Consider the following 22,760-nt stretch of genomic DNA (forward strand, 5'->3'; position numbering starts at 1 on the left):
AAGGAAACGGGTGCGGCGGCGGCGTAAGGTCACAAGTTGACGACTTTCCTGCTTCGACACCTTTGAATGGTATTAGTTTTTCACAGTGACATTATTCCAAATTTATCGGGCTTCACTAAAAGTATAGGTATCTCAAATTTATCGGACGTCACTAAAATCATAGGTACCGGTATGGCAATCACCAAGGAACATACGAGCGTAATGGTTGTTTTCTCTCCTTACATGATGTCGATGATGTCGCAAGTTCGTTGTGCCCATTCCGGTTTTTAATGTGCTAAACCAAGTGGATACCGCACTTACTTTCAAACTAGGAATTGTGGCATTCTGCAGTAAAACCGATGTCAGAGGACGACACCAAGAAACTGCCGTAGAGACCAGGTGGTGGGAAGTCTTTCACGCTGCACGTACACGCGTACCGTTTAATAGGCCACGTCACAAGGTAGCAGCTACCTACAATAACCCAATATTTCAAAGCAACCAAACTTTTACGGATAAATCTCGCTCGTTGAAAAAATCATTGTAAAGGAAAAATTTTAACACTACTGCTATGGGAAACTGATAGGCCAGTTTTTTATTCGGTTATTAGTAAAAATTGAAAAAAAGTCAGAGACCAAACTAATACCGAAAAATACCGGTTATTTGGAACTAAAATACAGGTATCAGTTTTAACTGGTAGGTTTTCCTCATCCCTAGTGTAGACGGAAAACTATTTATCGTATGGGTACGCAACATTATAGGGAGTGATTGTCACTCCATGCACTGCAAGATTTAGCATTGTCAGTAGTGTCCGTGTCATGACTTTCCATTACACGTAGGTACCGCAATGGCGACGTAGGGTTGAACGCAATCGTCAGCATGCGTACAGCTGCAGAATCAGTATGGGTCTGGACAACGTGAGCGGGGTGTTATTCGTTAAAACAGTTTTATCAGAACGACAGCTACAGTGTTGCTACTCTTCGCAATTGTAAGCGCATGAAAGGAATGTGGAGCTGTCCTCTTTCCGCACAGGGTTTGAAGAACTTCGAAAGTTCGAATTAACTGGCGATTTGCGAATTGCTCCTTGTAGAGACTGAGGGCCAATTGCGTCTCAAATTGTTGAAGTAGTTGACTGTTGCCGTGGATTAGAGCACTGAACGTAATGTACTATCTTCAAGCAGTGTACGAGCTGTGTCACGACACCTGAACGTCCCAAGGCACACCGTGCGAGAAGGGCTGCCAACAGCTGTGAAATGCTATCTCTAGTGCGGTTCCAGGCTGTCGTGGGTGCGAATTGTCGTCACACTGAGCAACATTTGTAGTCTGCAGCGTAACCATGGGAATTAAAAAGAGCTGCTTTGATGCTTTATTCGTTATTTCTCTTCTGCAAGTCCGTCCGTACATTTCTAGGAAGTTTCATTGTCCTGCTTTCATTCGTTTATCGTGGGGCGCTCTCGAGTAGCGAAAGTTTCATTATTTATTGTATATGTACCATTCGACGACACCAAGCCTCGTAGACACTCTGCAGACTAATGTAACGTAAAAATACTTCTTCACACTGGGGCACTTTAGCGATAGCAAAACCACATGGAAATAATTTTCGGCCATTGTCAAGTACCATAGTACACTATTTTCCCAAAGTTACTTTATGGCCTATTTCTATATCTAAACCTCTTCCGTACTCTGAAGACCACTGAAGTGCATGGCAAGGGATATTTACCATTGTTGTACGTATTTATTTATTCAACGTATGACTAGGCAAACTGCCCCTACGAATTCTTTTAGGAGGTAGGTTAAGGAAAGGCAAATCTACGTTCATAGCATTTCTAGCTTTTGACTGTGTTGACTGGAATACACTCTCTAAAATTCTGAATGTAGCAGGGGTAAAATAAAGGAAGCCGAAGGCTATTTACAGTTTGTACAGAAACCAGAGGGCAGTTATAAGAGTCGAGGGACATGAAAGGGAAGCAGTGGTTGAGAAGGGAGTGAGACAGGGTTGTAGCCTATCCCCGTTGTTATTCATCTGTAGATTGAACAAGCGGTAAAGGAAATCAAATAACAATTTGGAGTAGGAATTAAAGTTCAGGGAGAAGAAATTAAAACTCTGTGGTTTGCTATTGACTTTGTATCTGTCATACAGCGAAGGTCTTTGAAGACCAGTTGAGCAGAATGGATAGTGCCTTGAAAGGAGGACATTAGATGAACATCAACAAAAGCAAAAAAAAGGTGATGAAATGTAGTTCAATTAAATCAGACAACGCTGAGGGAATTAGATTACGAAAGGAAAAACTGACAGCATTACATGGATTGTGCTGTTTGGGCAGTAAAATAACTGATGATGGCACAAGTGGAGAAGACATAAAGACTAGAAGCTTATTAAATGCGGTGTTACCGAAGAATGTTGAAGATTGGATGGGTAGATTGCGTAACTAATGAGATGGTACTAATAGAATTGGGCAGAAAAGAAGTTCGCAACGTAACTTGCCTAAAGGAAGGGATCGGTTGATAGGTCTTATTCTGAGACATCAAGGGATCACCGATTCAGTACTGGAGGGAAGTGTAGGGGAGACCATGATATGAATACCGTAAGGAGATTCAAAAGAATGTAAATTGCAGTAGTTATTTGGAGACGAAGAGGCTTGCACAGAATAGGGTAAGTGGTAGTGCCGCATCAAACCACTCTTCGGACTCAAGATAACATGGCTAGTATCACATACACAAGAAAACGTTTTTGTTTAACAAACATAAACAAACATTGCACATACAGAAAAATTCATAATTATAAGTTACGTAATTTACAATATTTACAAAGCACAGTGAGTTACATGCGTAAGTTCACTGTACGAAAATTAGTCCTTCCCGAGGTAGACGCACAGGTGCATGGTTAAGCCTTATAGATGGCGCAGCGATCGAGTCTCATGCTTAACCGCACACTCACTTCCTCTGAAATGAGCGGACAATATATGTAAACATAGAACATAAGAACGTCGCAGACTGGCAAAAAGGGGGCAATCGTGTTTAGCCGCGCCCGTGGCCATACGCTGTGTGAAGTTACTCCATACCAATATTACACTTTTGGTCATTGTATTCGTACAAATTGTACCAATACTGACGCATTTTCGAAAAAAATTCCTGTAACGTATACTGCCAATATGGAGGCAGGTGTACTTTATAACCACCATAAAAAATAAATAATAGTAATTTAGTTAGTTGTTGCTGCTTTTTCAGTAAGATGTTCGTTGTGAAATGTTTAATTAAGCTTAAATATTTAGATTAACTGAAAATGTTAAAATAGCCGTAGACTCCGGTAGAGCAATTCATTAAAAACAATAAGTAATTTATCCAAAATTTTGAAATATAAAGTACACAGCTCAGCTAGAGTACAGAATTTAAAAAAGGCGGGCATTAAATTCCCCTCCTGTTCGTTTTGCTATGGTTATTGTGCTGTTGTTTTGAAGGAGCATATATCCGTATCACGTAAGTTATAATATGAAACCCACTAAATAGGAGCTTCAGGTGAATACGACGAAATGCAGTACGGTGTCTCTCAAGTTGTGTTTGTGAGCTATAACGCTGTCTTGCATCTCGTTTTCCACGTTCCTCTCCACGAAGCAAAAACGTGACTTTTCTTACTCCGTCGGTCACGCTTCGGACTGCGATGGAACGTGAAATACGCCGTCGCGAAATCATAAAACTCGACCAACTTTTCGTCCTCGATCGCATTCTCGTTCCGTGTGAGAACGTCGTACTAATTTGAAAATCAACGCTTAAATTTCTACACGCCCTCCTAAGAGCCCGCAACCGACATACGTAGCAGAATGACGCCATTGGTTGAAAAGTCACTTGGCACACTGCCTCTTGCCTCTGCACATCGCCCCCACAGCCCAGCTTTTTAATTGCACGTCACTGCAGTAACGAGAAATGGACCGCTTGTAGTAGTGTTGGGTGAGACAGTAGTAAATAACGCAGCCTGCGCTGGACCGACTGGTGCACCAGTAGTGATGCGGCTTGCAATATCTGCGGCTCAGCGCCCTCCGGCTCCACTGTGCGGTACTTGAGTCTCTGTGCAGAGCAAGAGCTTTCCATACGTTGGGACGGGAGGGAGGGGCTGCCCCATTCCGGCCGGAAACACGCCGGCAGCGGGGTCTGCCTTTCTCCTATTCACCGGCGAGCAGATACGGAGAAATATCTCGCAAGAAATAAAGGCATCCCTCCAGAGACGAGATACTGCCCGTAGAATGAACCTGGCCGACCATCTCTCACCCTCTTTTTCTTCTTTCTTTTCTCTCTCTTTTCCCCCTTCCCTCGAATCTCTCTCATCCTCCCTCTCTTCCCACTCACCGAATGCCGTGCTTCTACTATTTCGCTGCCGAGTAGGCAGTTACGGCGAGTTACTCAATTCTTCAGAGGCCCATTTCATCGTGGGCCTTCTCGGTGCCGTGCTGTTATACTTGCTCCTGACTACCTCCGCATCAGCAGGGATGTTGGCCGCGCGCGTAGCTCTTCTAAAATGTGGAGCAGAACTCGTTGAAGAACAATTTTCTTCAAACATAAAAAATAAAGCCTTGCTTCCAGTGCAAATCTAATTTCATTTAAACTTCCAGTGAAATAACTGAGCGACGGTAGCATATCTCGTAAAGCATGTCTCTTAAAGCGCCACTTTGGTACTCCTGAGGGATGGAATTTCTGCTGATTTCCGTGGCGTCCATAAATACTTTCATGGCGTAGGCAAGGCTGTGCGTTTAAAAACATTATCGACTTTTTTTCCTTTTCTCAGTCTCGTGAAATGGAAGCATGTACTCCGCCGCTAATGACCTTGATGTCGACGAGACGTTAGGCTAATGAACCCTTCTCCGAGCACACATGCAGCATTATAAGAAACATGAACTCCCAAACAAGTTACAGAGGTAGATAGGTAAAGAAATAGGCGACGAAAAAATAGTCTGGGGTTCTGTCACGAAAAGGTTACCCGAAGGGGACGGGAATCGATGTATGTGTTGTACATGTATAGACGTACAAAATATTGCTATTACAACAAAAAAAGAACGCGTTTGTCCATCCCTGCCCTTTATACAATCAGTTTTTCGGCTTGGTATTAATTGATATAGTTGTTGGAGTCCCTCCTGGAGAATATCGTACCAATTTCTGTCCAATTGAAGCGTTTGGTCGTCAAAATCCCAAGCTGGTCGGAGGGCCGCGCCCAAAACGCTCCAGACGTTCTCAATTGGGAGAGATCCGGCGATCTTCATGGTCAAGGTGGGCTTTGGCAAGTACGAAGGCAATCAGTCTCTCGGCATGTTCGGGCTGGCATTATCCTACTTCTGTCCGGGGCGTCTCCACACACGTCTTCAGTGGTTTTTGGAGCTCAGTTCGTAGCCGGACGCGTCACTGAAATCAGTACTACTGCCGGCCGGAGTGGCCGTGCGGTTCTAGGCGCTACAGTCTGGAACCGAGCGACCGCTACGGTCGCGGGTTCCAATCCTGCCTCGAGCATGGACGTGTGTGATGTCCTTAGATTAGTTAGATTTAATTAGTTCTAAGTTCTAGGCGACTGATGTCGCATAGTGCTCAGAGCCATTTTTCAGTTCTACTCCGGTCAGTGAGATTCTAGACCGAAGACGTTCATCGCAGGTTTGCATGGATTAAGTTACAAATTGCTACCGCTTCTCCTGTATTCACCCGACCTGCAGCCCTGCGATTATATTTTACTTTCAGACATGAGGAATTGGCTCACAGGTAAATAATTATCAGTTGAGGTGGTCTTCGTCGACGTATGTTTATTTTAGACAGATTCATTTTTTAAGCTAAGAAGTGGGTGGGACGTCGGGGAACACGTATGTCCCTAAAATGGGCTATGTTGAAAAATATGTAATTGTTATTAAAAATATGTCGTCTATATTTCTAACACTGGTATTTATTGAACTGTCTTCGTAGTGGACACCACCTTATTACAAGAGCATCTTCCACGTTCAACTGCGCTTTTGTCAAATATTTGTAGAGCTAAGGCACTCTCATTCTCAAGCTAATATATCGTATCCGCCGCAGAGAAAACATGATGTGTATTAAAAACGCTGCGTGTACACACAGTTAAAGGATGCACTCGCCACATAATATCTCGAAGTTTTGGTTGCTGCTATTGATGTTGTTGTTTTGGTGGGCTTGAGTCCGAAGACTAGTTTTATGCAGCTCTCCAGGCTATTCTGTCCTTCAGCCTCTTAATTTCTACGCAATCGCTGCAACATACATCTATTTAAACCTGCTTACTTTATTCATGCCAACGTATCCGTGTACATTGTTTAGACCCTTCCGCCACGCCCCCCCCCCCCCCCCCACTTACACACACACACACACACACACACACACACACACACACACACACACATATTCACTTCCCTCCATTTCAAAATTGACGATAACTTGATGCATCAGGAAGTGTCCAAAAACCGATCCTTTCTTCTAGTCCAGTTATGTCACAAATTTATTTTCTACCGCGTTAGATTCGGTACCATCTCAACTAGTTTTGCTATCCGTCCACGTAACATCAGCATTATTCTGTAGCATCACATTTCAAATGCTTCTCTTTTCTCCTTGTCTGAAACGCTCATTCTTCACGTTACACTTCCGTACAAGTCCATGCCACGAACAGATAGAAAAGACTCCTTAACAGTAAAGTTTAAATTCGATGATCTCTCTCTCTCTCTCTCTCTCTCTCTCTCTCTCTCTCTCTCTCTGAAATCCTTTCCTCGCTCTTCCAGGTCTGCATTATATACCCTCTCTTGTTCGGCCGTCATCAGTTATATAACTGCTCAACTAGCAAAATTCATTACTAATCTGTGTCTCTTTTCCTCCTGTAATTCTCTCAGCACAGCCTAATTTTATTGGACTATATTCCATTACCCCCTTTTTTATTTTTGTTGATATTCATATTGTAATCTCACAATCTACTTTGGGTATGACAACAAAATTCTTTCAGTGTATCTTTTCTGTCTGGGCAACGCCAGCTACATTCGTGGCGTCCGCTGTCTGGTGAATCAGAATAAGGTCTATCGTCTACATTATGCATTTGCCGCTCAAGACAGTTTCCTTTCAGAAAGCTGACAATGCTAGCTTTAGGTGTCGGTGCTTTCAGTTCAAGAGTGAGATGCAGACGTATCGGATGTGCTTTACTGGCGCCCCGCTCGTTTTCTCGTGGACTTCGTTCCGCCTTCGATCTCGTTTCTTAGAGCAAGGGGACGCGATGAATACACAGGGGGCTCACGTAACCACGATAAATTGCGTTGGCTCTCTCAGCTGAAAGGCGGAGCTGCGACTCCGTCGGGCCTCTCGTAACACATACGAGTATTCGCATGTAGTGCCAGAGCGCTGCTTGTTCCGAGTGCCCTCGTCTTTTCGTACATATTATGACGCTACCGACAACCCCAACGTCTGCCTACCGCCGCTGTCATGTGTAAGCACATCACTTTTCTTTTCTTTAAAGGCGAGGCCATTAGCCCCCAGTAAGCCCATCATGGTATATCGACAAGTTCTACCGGGGCTCTTAAGCCTCTTATGACACAAATAAATACAGATCGAAAATGCTCACCAGACAAAATTTCTATATTTTGATTTACTGCTACAAAAAACCTCACGCTCTAAAGCGGAGGATAAGTAGGAAGCAACGATGACAGGCATGTTAAGAACTGATGGGAATGATAGAAATACAAATATATGGATTAGGGAATAGGCTATAGTGGAAGGCGTAATTGTGACTGTAATAAAAATAAAATAAAGGTGGGGGGAAGATAGATATATGGCCAGTCGAAGCTCTTTATCGGATTGCAAGAAATAAGGAAAGACTTAATGACTGTTCACTCTGCAGTGTAGTGTGTGCTGATTTGAAGTAACTTGGTAGATTAAAACTGTGTGCCAGACCAAGACTCGAACCTCGGACATTTGCCTTTCACGTTAAGTGCTCTGTCGACTATGCTGTCCAAGCACGACTCACCATCACAGCTTTACTCTTACCAGCAAGTTTCAAATCAGCCCACACTCCACTCCAGTTTTTCCATTCTGGAAACAATCCCTCAGGCTATGGCTAAGCCATGTCTCTGCCGTGTCCTTTCTTCCATGAGCGCTAATCCCACAATATGCAGGAGAACTTCCATGAAACTTCCTGGCAGATTAAAACTGTGTGCCCGACCGAGACTCGAACTCGGGATCTTTGCCTTTCGCGGGCAAGTGCTCTACCATCTGAGCTACCGAAGCACGAATCACGGCCGGTACTCACAGCTTGACTTCTGCCAGTATCTCGTCTCCTACCTTCCAAACTTTACAGAAGCTCTCCTGCGAACCTTGCAGAACTAGCACTCCTGAAAGAAAGGATACTGCGGAGACATGGTTTAGCCACAGCATGGGGGAAGTTTCCAGAATGAGATTTTCACTCTGCAGCGGAGTGTGCACTGATATGAAAATCTCATTCTGGAAACACCCCCCAGGCTGTGGCTAAGCCATGTCTCCGCAGTATCCTTTCTTTCAGGAGTGCTAGTTCTGCAAGGTTCGCAGGAGAGCTTCTGTAAAGTTTGGAAGGTAGGAGACGAGATACTGGCAGAAGCTATGAGTACCGGGCGTGAGTCGTGCTTCGGTAGCTCAGATGGTAGAGCACTTGCCCGCGAAAGGCAAAGGTCCCGAGTTCGAGTCTCGGTCGGGCACACACTTTTAATCTGCCAGGAAGTTTCATATCAGCGCACACTCCGCTGCAGGTGAAAATCTCATTCTGGAAACTTCTATGAAGTTTGGAATGTAGGAGATGTACTGCTGTGTGGCCAGGTTGAGTGGTGCTTAGATAGCTCAGTTGGTAGAGTTTCTTGGAAATACATAATTATGACCTCAATGTGGATAATCTCACCAGACAAAATATTTTCGCCCCCCTTTAAGAAAGCACACTGGTCGTTATGAAGCCCTGTAATAGTGTAGAACTGGTATTAGGTGATCATGTGGTCCTCCACTGCTGACGAAATTCAACGCAGTGGCGTAGTATGTATGTGTGAGGCGGTTGTGAGGGATAAGCACTGTAATATGGGCGACCTGGACACTTGGAAAAATTGCAGAAAGGAGGTATGTGACGACTTGCCCATTAGCACACCATGAATAAAGCTTGGCTTCAGTGAACCAAACAGCAGAGAAACTAGACAGTACCTGACAGAGGACACGCAAATGGTTGGTTATGATGTGTTCAAACACTGGAAGGCATCAGTTCCATTCACAACCCAATAAGAAATTTAATTGGCAGTGTATAGAAGGTGCAGCGCAAGCCTTAAGTGATTATGTGATGTTTTGGAAGTGTTTTTCATACCATGACTTGGGCCCACTCGTTCAGATTACTGTGAACATAAACGAGGATGTTTATTTCAACAATAGCGTATTCCCCACAGCTTCTCCCATGTATGTTTTCAACAGATATGTTAAGCACACATCCTCCTTCCCTTCTCTGTGTCCATCTCTTCCTCCCTCTGTCTGTCCACATCACCCTCCTACCTCAATCCCCATTCTCTCTCTCTCTCTCTCTCTCTCTCTCTCTCTCTCTCTCATCTCTCGCTCCCTCTCTCATTGTCCATTTCTTCCACCCCACTCTCTGACCATGACCACCTCCATCCATCTCGGTCTGTCCCCAGCCATTATCAGTGGCACTTGTAGCCCCTGAAAAACGTTCAGTAAAGCATGCTGATGCTACACCTACAACGAACCTGTCATACAGGGCAGTTTACACATCAGGGGCAACCTAAATGTCAGGGGCCAGAAAACCTCTTCTTGCCCCTGACATGCTGGCTGCCCCACAAAGCAGATTGATTTGGAAGGCTGACAATGTTCCCACTGAACATACCTGTTGTGCAGGGCAGCATATGCACCAGGGGCCAGAAAATACTCTTTTTGCCTGTATCTCCACTCTTATTGTAGCTAGGGGGTTGTAAATCCCACAGTGCTGGTTCGCATGAGGCTGGCTGTGTATGTGCCCAGTATGGTTAAAATTGATCAAGGTGTTTGGGTGGAGATTGTGGACATACACATTACACACACTACTTTGTATACAGGGTGATTCAGCTGCCCCTATTGCTGTTGTTCCATGCAGACCATAGTGCTACAGCTGGCCTTCACAAACCACACATGCGATTTCCATTGTCTGTTGTCCCTGTGCACAAGCTGTTATTCCTACAGAAAAAAATGAACAGGACCTTTTAGCAGGAAATTTAATGGCCTTAAATTTTGTACTGGGATACATTTTTGGTAGCAACTTTAATTTTTGAATGCCCTTCAAATGCACACACACACTAAGAGCCAACTGGTCAGGATTTCTGATACATTCTTAATGGCACTCCCTCCTACCACTGTACAAACATTATCAACTGTATTAATTATTTTCCACATTTGACCTATTTTGATCTTCATTGACTGGTCTTATGACGCCACAAACTTATTTGAGCATTTACATATTGTAAAATTTATGTTTGTGTAAATTTTACATAAGCATTTCGTGAATTTAAACAGCATAAAATAAACAATTGCATCTTTGCGTTTGTCAGGCTGCGTGACTACGAAACTAATGTGCTTGTAAGAATTTGAAGTTTGGATAGAATTGTACACATAATTAGTTTTTACATAGTTTTTGCAAAAGTCATTTTTCTTTTCTTAACCTCACAGCCATGTTTAAATTAATAATAACTAAATGACTGTTGGTTCTGGTGGCGTAATAGCCCAATCAGTGGATATAAAAGAAGTCGAATGTTGGGAATAGTTCGTGTGGTCGGATATTTTTGTACATTGGTAGGACGGAGTGCCACGAACAACATGCTAGAAATCCTGACTGGTGAGGGCTGGTTGTGGGGTAGAGGTGCGTTTTGGAGGTCACTTTTGTACGAAATCTTGAGTAACTTGAAAACCGTTGCCTCCAGTGAAAATATATCCAAGCACAAAATTTAACTGCATTAAATTTCCTACAGAAAGGTCTTCTTAACGTTCTGTGGGACCAACGTAGCGATCGAGTGAATATGGAAATCTCGCGCGAGTTTATAAAGACCACTCATAGCATTGCAGGTCGCATAAAACGGCAGTGAGAAGGGCAACTGAATAACTCGTATATGACAGACTGGTGACCACATGTTGACCTTTCTTCTATATCTTCGTGGTATGTGGGCTGTGGATACTCCCGTCTTTCAAGATGGCAGCATAAATGTTCGCAGAACTGTGCGCATACGTTCTTGCTTTGACCAGCACTCACATATAATGTCATACCTCGCCCGTCTCGCTAAATCATCCGATCGAAACCTCATAGTAAACGTCTGGGGCTACTTGGAACAGCCAGCCGGGGTGGCCGAGCGATTCTAGGCGCTACAGTCTGGAACCGCGCGACCGCTACGGTCGTAGGTTCGAATCCTGCCTCGGGCATGAGTGTGTGTGATGTCCATAGGTTAGTTAGGTTGAAGTAGTTCTAAGTTCTAGGGGACTGATGACCTCAGAAGTTAAGTCCCATAGTGCTCAGAGCCATTTGAACCATTACTTGGAACAGTGTGTAAAACGTAGCAGTCGGCATTCCCGCAATTTGGTAGATCTACCGGATCTCGTCGAATTGTGGCCTTTACCAAGGCTGTAGGTGGACAAGGTATTAGCGTCATTTCCATGTGGGTGACTGCCTTGCATAAGATCGCACTGAAATGGAACGTAATTCGTTTTCTCTCCCCCTTCTAATTATGTGGCCAGTTTGCTGGGTTGACCTGTTGAGATACACTAACACTTGGAGTTAAGCAAGTGAAATGTTACTGAAACAATGTGAAAGGCGTCTCCTTCAACGTGGCGTAACGTCGGAGACAAAAGTTAAACTTTAGTGCAACGAACCTGAAATTTTAATTGGCTCATTTGTGACTGAACATGATCTCATACAGGTTGTGATAATGTGAAGGCCAGTAAAACAACGTGATAGCTGGGTTAGTTCTGTCAGTCTGTGTCGAATCACGTCTGTTTCATTTTTCAACTTTGGTAAGTTTTTGGTAGACTGAGTAAGTATTTTGAACTGCGTGTATAGGGCCATGCCTAGGAAGGCACTGTGATGTTACGGCCAACGTTCCGATTGAAGACAGATTTACTATTTTTTTTACTATAGGTCATTACAGACTAGAAGACGCAAACTCCGCAGTTTTTATACGAAATATAGTGTAATAACAATAGAAGATTTCGACTGTCTATCCAGAATACTGGTGTTCCAAGTTTACGCAACAACTTTAACGATACTGTTTAAATTCCATAGAAATATTGGGAACACTCTGATACGAACTACACTAGCTGGTTGGAACCATAGAAGCACGTTATTTCTTCCTCCGACATCCTCCTTCGGCCTCATTTAGTAATGGTTCCAAAATTTAGGATAATGATTGATATCATTCAGTGTTAGGACGTGCGCATAGGTTCTTTTGTCTGAACTTTTTGCCATTAAATTTTGATGTTCAGTTCATTCTCCCAACAAGAAAGTGTATATTTGTTTTTCTCGTTTCTTCCCGCATCAATCTGACACTATGACCCAATCCAGCAGTGTACAATGTTGATGTAATCGAATCAAACATGACCTTAGCGTAAAATGAGAGTATTCATATTGAGATATTTTAAAAGTACTGTATAAGAACTATTAAGTGAATGTACTGCAGTATTACTTGACTGCGAAGAAAATTTGTTGTAGTTTCCCCCGCAAAAGCAAGAACATACAATTTTCAGTGAACGCAAACAAAAGTTGTTGGTAGAAGAAACATTGTGATTTCAAATCCATTTCACAGTTTGCAGTACTTCAGTGGAACACAATTTCCTACAGCAATCACATCATTAACGAAAGATGCATCTTCAGTATTCATGTTAACGATTTTCGCAAACAATAAAATCAATTTGCAATAACATTTGTTATTTTTTCAATAAAGAGCACTTGTTTGAATGTTTTTTTCGAACCCTAAAAAACACTGAAACAGTTATTGCTCTTACAAAGTTGTTATTTGTCTGTCACGTTGTTCTTCCACGAAATTCTGTATGAAACTTCGCGAAGGGTTTTATCTAGCCGTAACAAACTGCTGTTGACTGAGTTGTAATTGGTATTCACAGTTCACAACGGTGCACCAATTACATGCCGATCATTACTCGCTACTACGGCGTAATCACTCCTTGCAACTCTAACAAATAGCTCAAGTTGAAGCCTCATTATACTAGTGATTAAAAATTAATAGATAGGCTTATTTCATACATTGTATACTAACGTAATTTTAGTGTATTATATGATTAAAACATTTCCTTGTACTTCTCAGTAATTCGGATTCCACTTTATTTATTAATTACACAGCCTTAGTTTTTGGAGCATAACTTCAACAAAATACGTTGTTACGTCGTTTATATCTTTTACGTCCTTAAATTGAAATAACTTCAAAACTGTGGATTAGTCTGTAAAAATTACACACGTTTCTATAACCAGTAAACTTTGCACTATTAGTCAGTGTTGATCAGTCTTTCACCAATTTATTTTAGGTACGTACTACTATGGAATTCTAAATTCGAGCTATTCTGTAAAATGAATGTTCATCGACAGAACTAACTGCACCGTAGTAGTCAGCATTAAATTAATTATTTAATAATATTTTGACTAACTCATACTGTGAAACAATTTTTATGTTTACTAGGTAATTGTTGTCCGTAAATAAATTGCAAAAAGGAAAGAAAGCGTTTATTTACGTTAGGAGTGATATGAGGGCAAGTGGAAAGCTCCACTTAGCTACGCTTCAGTCTGATGGGACATATTAACATATAGTTTATCGTGCGTACGTGTTTCTGCTTGCGCTGAAGAACAGTGATGTTCTGTCTTTTATCTCTTATTGACATGTATAACGTCTCTAATGTTCTGTTTTCCTCGTTTTGCAGGTGAGTACAGCAGTCGAAGCTCAGGAATGCGCCGCCAACATCGTAAGTAGTAGCTCTTGGTGCGCTTGCTTGCTGCCTACGTAATTTTCAGAAATTCTTCACATGTCTTGCTAAGGTAGGCCAGACCCTGCGACCACCGATTTACACCAGCTTCGACATACTGATCGGGAGTCATTCCATAGTAACTCTTGTGAAACGGTTTAGATCATTACGTTCTCAGCAGCGGAAAAAAGGGCAGAAGTGATGACGAATTATCTGTTTCTGTGTAGATATAATAGTTAGAACACTCGTCACTAAGGAAATTTGCTTTGTACATCTCAGGCGATTAACCTAATGGAGGATTAACCATTTCGAACTGTAAAATTGTAGATATACGGCATTCAAGGAATAGGCCTGGGCTTGTTCCGACTGGCCGACTGCTGGTACAAAAAATTATGAGAAGCTGTCTATGACTGGGGCGTGTTATCTGCTTTTCAGCAATTCTCCCTGCCGTTGCCGCCAGTAGATACGTGCTGGAGATGCCGCTGCTTCTTTATTCTAGCAGCTACTCATTTGCCCTCACAAGGCTAAGCGGATACCGTTCGAGAAATGCCTATCGCAGAAAAAACCTGAGGAGGTGCCGGGAATGGAACATGAGTCTTTTCGAAGCGAAGGCAACGATGCTAATTTTCTTTTCCTTTCTTTCTATTTCTTCGTCGTTTCTCTCCTGCAGTTGTGTGCGCGTTTCCCATTACATCTCCAAAATTGCTTCGATGATAACTTTTTCCTTTTTTTTCTTTCTTTTTACTAAGAGTGTCTCAGTCATCCGACCGACGTTGAGCTATCGTTGCAGCAGCCTTTCGGCCACAGAGGCTATCGTTCGCAGATGTACTTATTGAGGAAGGCATTCGTTATCTGACGAGATATTGTAGTCAACTTCGGTGCGTGTGGACCCGGATTTCACTTTCGACAGTATTTTTTACCCTTTGGCAAAAGAATGAAAGCTGACCCGAAATCTGTGTACTGTTATTTTAAAATAAATTAATTTAAAATTCTTCAACTACGTATTCACAGCGTCCGTAATGGCTTTACAGTTTATTGAAGATATTTAAATCCCTCTGTACGACTACAGGAAAGTGCGTATTTTTGTTGGTATGAAACGTCCATAGTGGTTTTTACTGAGAAGTATTTCAAATTTGGCTTGCTTTCTAGATCTAAAAACACGTCGTTTCAAAAGATAATGAAGTGTGACATCACTTACGTATCATATATCCGATTTTCGCTCACACCATGAAGTATCTTCTGGTTGCATACTTTTGAGGTATTCCCTCGTTTGGCACTACTATTTCTTGCCTGATCTCGCATTTATTTGCAGCACTACACATTTCTTGACGTGAAATAAGATCTAATATAGATCAACGAAAACCAAAACTAGCGGTGGAGTTCACAAAAGTATTAAACTAAAGACACGTTTGGCCAAAGGTATACAAAGAAAAAAGAATGGTTCTTTATTGCGTCGTATTTTACGTCAAGAGAGACGTAGTGCTGCAAACCAATGTAAAAGTAGACAAAATACAGCAGTGTCAATTGAGGAAATATCTCACGAATAAGCGAAAAGGCGACAGTTCCTGATGTATTCGAAAATCAGACGTAAAATAGCGAAAGTAAAATCACATAATACCTTTTGTAACGAACTGTTTTCGGATCTAGAAAACGAGGCAAATTGTAAATATATTTCATAAAATACCCCAAATACTAAATAACTTCCGTTCTGAATTGTGACAATAAAAAACAATCTTCGACAAAACATGTTTGGGCCTCGGTGGAGAATGTGTGTTATTTTGTGTTTCAATTTACTTTGACAGTGGATCTATGTTATAGGTCGATAATTGAACTCTGCTAAAATTGTGAGTTGTCGTGTTCTTTCGTGATAATGCCTCACACGATCTGCGAACAAGTCCTATGGTTAAAGATGTCAGCGATAATTACGTAATACTACACTCGATTTTACATTTCCCATTCTCTAAAAAAGGTTAATAATTTTCAAAGGGAAAAAGAAAACAGAAATAACCTACTATCTACGCAGATTATGCCGTCAAAAATCGTAGACACGTACGTTCAACCATTTATTCCACTAGTTCGCAATTAAATTTATTGTATTAAAGATACCAATATACAATTTCTGCGGCAGCTTTCATTGTCTATTTAAAACTAAATAATAGTGGAAGAATTTGAACCCAGTTTACACAGAGATGACGAAAGTAGGGAATAGTTTTTAATATCGTGTCGGACTTCCTTTTGCCCGCCTTAGTGCAGCAGCTCGACGTGGCATGGACTCTTGAAGTCGTTGGAAGTCCATACAGAAATACTGAGTCAAGCTGTCTCTGTAGCCGTCCATAATTTAGAAAGTGTTGCCGGTGCATGTTTTGGTGCTCGAACTGGCCTCTGGATTATGTCCCATAAATGCTCGATGGAAGTCATGTCGGGCGATCTGTGTGGCCAGATCATTGGCTCGTCCAGATATCCTTCGGACCAATCTCTCACAATTGGGCCCGATGACATGGCGCACTGTCATCCATAAAAATTCCATCGTTATTTGGGAACATGAAGTCCATGAATGAATGGCTGCATATGGTCTCCCAAGTAGCCGAACATAACCATTTCCAGTCAGTGATCGTTTCAGTTGAACCAGAGGATCCAGGCCATTCCATGTAAATACAGCCCACACCATTACGGAGCCACCACCAATTTGTACAGTGCCTTGTTGACAAGTTGGGTCCATCGCTTCGTGGGGCCTGCTCCACACTTGAACCCCACCATCAGCTCTTACCAACTGAAATCGAGACTCATCTGACCAGGCCACGATTTTCCAGTCATTTAGGGTTCAACCGATATGGTCACGAGCCCAGGAGAGACGAAGCAGATGATGATGATAGCAAAGGCACTACGTTTAGCTTAGTTTTAGTTATGTCATGTTCCGTAGATCATTTTCCCAATTATTTTATCGATATGACGTGGAACAAGTCAGATTACAAGGTATATATACACACACATGAATAGTGCTAATACTAATATTACCGAAATTTTTAGTTCTACGCATGCAACTACATTTAGAAGTACATTTTTTTTACCATTTCTGAAACAGAAACTCGTCCACGTACTAGAAGGAGTTGTCCAAAAGATATGATTTTAAGTTAGATTTAAAACTTGATCTGCTACCTGCCAGACTTTTATGTTGTTAGGCAAATGATAAAAGATTTTTGTTGCTGAATAGTGTACACCTTTTTTGAGCAACTGACAGCTTCAATAACGGATATGAAAGGTCATTTTTCCCTCTAATGTTGTACGTATGAACATCACTCTTCTTCGCGGATTGAGATGGATTATTTGTAACTAATCTCATTAGAGAATATATGTACTCTGATGGTGCAGTTAAAATACCTAACTCCTTGAAAAGGTGCCTACCTGATGTCCTTGGGTGAACACCACAAATTATTCACATTGCTCTCTTTTGTGCATTCAATACTTTATGTCTAAGTGGTGAGTTACCCCAGAAAACTATTCCGTAAGACATTATTGAGTGGAAATATGCAAAGTACTTTAGGAGGCTGATCTGTTTATTGCGAAGATTAGCAATTAGTTGTTTGAGAAGCTTAGTAATACGCTTCTTCCAGTTCAAGTTGTCGTCAATGTGAACATCCAAAAATTTGGGTACATCTACCCTGTTAACTGAGCCCTGTTCATGTGCTACATCAATTGTCGATATGACTCTATTCGGTGTACAGAACTGGATATAGTGAGTTATTTCAAAATTAAGGGAGAGTCCATTTTTTGAGAATCACTTAATAATTCTTTGAAAGACATTCTTAACAGTATCTTCAGCTGCTTTTTCCGGAATGGGATTTATTATAACACTCGTGTCACCCACAAGAGTACTAGTTCCGCTTGCTGAATGTTAAGTGGGAGGTCATTCACACGAATAAGGAACAGCAGAGGACCTAAAATTGAACCCTGTGGGACTCCCTTTGTGATAACTCCCCAGTCACTAGAATTTACCACCCTCCCAACATTATTTGTGCTAACCAGCAAAACGTTTTTGCTTTCTGTTCTTTAGTTATGATTCAAACCAGCTGTGTGTATAGCCTTCAGTTCCATAAAACCTGAGTTTTTCTAAGAGTGTGACATGATCCACACAGCCAAATGCCTTGGATAGATCACAAAAAATACCAACTGGCGGTAATTTGTTATTTAGGGCTTGTAGTATTTGATGGGTAAATATGTAGATAGCATTTTCAGTCGAGTAACCCTTCCGGAATCCGAACTGTGACATGCTGAGCACATTATTTTCACTTAAATGTGACACCACTCTTGAGTACATAACTTTTTCGAATGTTTTAGAAAATGAAGTCAGCAACGAGATTGGTCTATAATTATTTAAGTCATCTTATCCCCTTTCTTATGAAGAGGTTTGACAATTGGGTATTTCAATCCGTCTGGAAAAATTCTCTGTGCGAGCGAAGAATAACATATATCGCTAAGGACTCCATTTATTAAATTAGAACAACACTTCAAAATTCTGTTAGAGACTCCATCAACACCATCTTTTAAGAAATCCACATTAATATCACTGCAAACCACTAACTGCTTCTTTTTGTCTCACAGGTAGCTCAGTAATGCCTCAAGATTTTTCATGAGTAGCTGAAAGTTACCTTGAGGGGATCTGTAGATTGTTACAATTACTATGGAAGTACATTGCAGTAGCAGCTCACAAGCACATGCTTCAAGGATCTGATCTACACAAAAACTATTTGTTCTCCATCCCTGCGGTTGCATGGTGTTCAGAGACACACAAAACATCTATACCTTCAAAGTTTACCCCATTTTCTAGGCACACAAGAAGCTCATCTAATTTTTCAGTCCTCTGATGTTCTGATAAAACACACAAATTTTATTTCTTTTGATACTGCTACAGACATTATGGCACTGCTCTCGATCGTTCAGTGAAACCCGTCAGCCACTGCATTGTCCGTGATGAGAGGTAACGCCTGAAATTTGATAGGCACACTCTTGACTCTTTCGTCCTCGGCATATTAAATTCCCTAACGATTTCCTAAATGGAATGTCCCATGCGTCTAGTATCAACTACCATTCCGCGTTCAGTGTCTGTTAATACCCGTCGACCGGCCGTAATCACTTCGGAAACCTTTGCACATGACTCAGCTGAGTGGAAACGACAGCTCCGCCAATGCACTGCCCTTACACTTAGTGTACGTGATACTACCATTGTCCGCATATGTGCATATCGCGATTTCATGATTTTTGTTACCTCAGTGTATAATACTTGGTCACTGGTCACTGCCCAGTTAACAAGGAATTTCCTCCTCAAGAATATCTGCAACCGATTCTCTCTCTCTCTCTCTCTCTCTCTCCCCCCCCTCTCCCTCCAACACTGGCGTATAGAAACCTACGCTCTTTCATACCTTTCATACCATTTTTCAGTATCCTAAGGCGAGTCCACCGAAGCTGTTCGAAATCGATGGGTTTTGGCTCTTCCGTGTTAATTTAGTGTGCTACAGCTACGAACGAATCATATTGGCAGAAATAAAAATCTTCGAAGAAGTCCCCGTTTCATTGTACGAAAAGTAAATTAACGCTGCTGAAGTTATCATATGGTGAGTACATGTAGCTTTAGGCATACTAGATCGTTATAAGCTGTGATAGTTGTGATACCAACTGGTTGGGCATTACAACTGTTACGCATTGCAGAGTGGGAACTCTACTGTGGAGATTTCGTAGATTTTGTTGGAGACCGTATTTCATCTTAGAGATGCAGTGAGGTTCATGAGAGGTTCAGCTTCATGTTCCGGGAGTGAGGCAGAACATTAATCAACAAAAATTTAAACACCGCTAAATATATAATGTCTCCAGTGCATCTGTGGTGATGTCAGCTTCTCCAGTTTTCCACAGCAGGAATCTGTTAATTGAGGATACCTATGTACATAAACTGCTGACGAAAAGCGAGGTCGTCTTCGGGTACACCGTATACTGCTGATGCACAGTGTACTTCTGTTTCATAGCCAGATTTCTTTCTTTCTTTCTTTCTTTCTTTTTTTTTTTTTTTTTTTTTTTTTTTTTCGTGCAATGTCCTACACATCAGTTATAGATGTCTTTGGTTCCGTATTCAATTTATAATGCTGTCGTTAAGTGACGAAGAGGTTTTCCTAAATCCTGAAACAGGACATGCGATGAAAGACGTAAATGTCAGGAAAGCAATATTTAGCTCTCACATTAATGAAGTGCCCTAAAACCACAAAAAAAAAAACATTAATGAAGTCACAAAAGCAAATATCTTCTTCCGTTCAACGCAATTTTGCTGCTGCTGTCATACTAGAGTACATGATCTTACAGGCAAACAATACGTTTTAAGCAGACCCAAAAGTCTTCCGTCAGTAAAAACATGGACAAACAGATTGAAAGTAAATAAGTGAAATTACAATCTTCGATAAAACGCGGTGACGTTTGTAGTTTGTTTGTTATACGTGACCGAAAAATACTCACCTCGACAATTTACTGAAGAAGTTGCCTTCGAAAACGACATAAACAAAAATTTGATATTAAAACAGTATAGGCCAGTAGCAGGAATTCACGTGTGGCGAACCAGGGAATTAAAAACACAATAAAACTCTTTAAAATGAGACAATAAATTCGTGAAAATGTACGAATACTAGTAATTATTGCCGGACTTACCTCCACAATGTGAATTTATTTCAAACAGGAAACTACCTGCGCCAGCAAGGCGGTGATGTGCAGAAAAAGAAATATCCGAAGCTCGAGACCTACGCAAATTCCCTGGCGAAAAATGTGATCCATGTAGGCGCAAAATAAACTGCGATATTTTATGAAAGAGAACAAAATTTCGTTCATAGTTTTGCTATAGACATGTCATATGTTTCTTTAAAAGAGAAGGAAAGGAAAAAAAGCGCAGTTGTCGCGTTTTAGGGTTGACTTTTTGAAATAAATCATTGTGACTAGCTTGGAATTGGCGAAGGTACATACTACAAGCCAGTGTAATGTGTTTACGTTCTGTGGTGCAACGCTTAGAAATCGTATCCGTGTTACGAAACTGAATCATCTCTCCGCTGCGTCGGAGGACTTAACCCTGGCGAGTGACGTTTTACACATATTTGCTTTTCGCACTCGCCATTGTCTATTTGTTTACTGTGAAAGTAGTGTCAGGATTTAAATTTGCAATTGCCATTTAGGTGGCTGTTACCAGAGGCGAATGTCAGGGTGGTTTGTGCAGTTTGTTGGTTGAGTGTTCTCGGTGCGTACTCCGTGAGGAAGTATGATTTATTCACTCACAAATACTTCGACAGTCATATAGTGTTGGTCACGGATCGGAATTGTGGTTTTGTGATAACTGTGTTGCAAGCAGTCATAAACAGTTGAGTGACATAAATGCTGCACTAAAGACATCAGTTTACTGATGCCTGAGCACAATAAGTCGTTTTCGTCGTGGTGAACTACTCACTGTTTCCTTTTGTAGCAAGCGGCATTTAGCCGTTAACTTAGTAATCGTGTGCACGTCCACCAGTTACTCATGGGTGATTCAGAGATAAAGGCGACTCCCGTTGAGAAGAAAATGACATTGCTGGGTTGTGTGGAGCCTGGTGCGTGTAATTGGGCGTTCAGTACTGGTCTGATGGGTGACTCACACGCGTCCTTGCGCTGCTTCCGTCGACCACAGAATGGAAGGAGACGCTTTCAAGTAACGTTCCTTTTACAGTCCTGCATATCCTCAGCTGAGTCATTTCCCGTTCTGCATGTTCTCGTGTGCGTGTCACAAGAGTTGTCAAATTGAGGTCACATCGCCTCCTTTCAGCGTTGCAAATATGCGATCCCGAAAATAATCTGACGTCACAATTTGTTGTGTGGAATATGTATCCAAATAGAAATTCTTTGGTAGCTGCTACGAAAAATAAAAATAAGAATGTTGCGCAAGCAATCCAGGAAAGAAAAAGACTGTTTAAATTTTGCAGTCTCAGTTGTGTGCAATATTATGTTGATGGTTTCCATGTTAAGTCTGCCTTATTATAAGGGGAATTCAAATGAAACCCGATCACCAGTGAAAAGTAACGGCAAAGATCTTATTAACTCAAAAATGTAGTTGTACACATACTAAAAAATAGTCGCCAAAACTGTTGCCACATTTATCCCATGGCGACATTAGCCGGTCGATTCCATAATTGAAGAAGCTAGTAGTAGGCTGCTGTCGGATCCAGGCCTGGACCCAGTCACACACTTCGTCGTCCGTTGCGAATCGATGTCCGCGAATAGCTTGTTTTAGAGGTCCAGACACATCAAAGTCACACTGTGAAAGGTTGGGACTGTACGGTGATTGTTCCATTGGTTCCCACCGAAACTGCTGCAATGTCGTCTTCGCCACATTGCCCATGTGTGGACGGACATTATCATGCAGAAGGATAAAGCCATTCGACAACATACCTCGGCGTTTCGACTTGATGGCTTGTCTAAGGTTGTGTAAAGTAGCTTAATAACGCTGGGCATTGATAGTAGTTCCCCGTTCCAGGAACTCGACAAGCAGTGAACCCTCGTAGTCAAAAAAGGAGGACATCATGATCTTACCAGAATTGGTGTGCACGATCTTTGACTTCTTTGGAGGTGGTGAAGTATGTTTCCACTGCTTGCTCTGTCGCTTGCTTTCCGGTTCAGAATGGTGACACCATGTTTCGTCACCTATGACAATATGTGACAGAAAGCCGTATTCCTCCGCATGATAACGTTGCACATCACTCAAAGACGGCGCTTTCGAGTATTGCGCTGTTCGGCGATCAGTTGGTGGGGAATCCACTGCGCACAGATGTTTC

At 41.8% G+C, this 22,760-nt stretch overlaps 1 protein-coding gene across 2 annotated transcripts in view; it reads left to right on the forward strand.

Annotated features, from left to right (window-relative positions):
• Nucleotides 1–22,760, forward strand: part of LOC124802505 (protein phosphatase 1 regulatory subunit 14C) — a 546,015-nt gene that overhangs the window by 332,248 nt on the left and 191,007 nt on the right. The window contains exon 4 of one of the 2 annotated variants that reach the window (XM_047263329.1): nt 13,894–13,935. The exons of the other annotated variant lie outside the window; for it this stretch is intronic. Coding sequence (XP_047119285.1) covers nt 13,894–13,935 — 42 coding nt within the window. The remainder of the gene's footprint in view (nt 1–13,893; nt 13,936–22,760) is intronic. 2 annotated transcript variants of the gene reach the window in all.

The sequence above is a fragment of the Schistocerca piceifrons genome, chromosome 6 (genome assembly GCF_021461385.2).
Source record: "Schistocerca piceifrons isolate TAMUIC-IGC-003096 chromosome 6, iqSchPice1.1, whole genome shotgun sequence".
Classification (NCBI taxonomy): Eukaryota; Metazoa; Arthropoda; class Insecta; order Orthoptera; family Acrididae; genus Schistocerca; species Schistocerca piceifrons.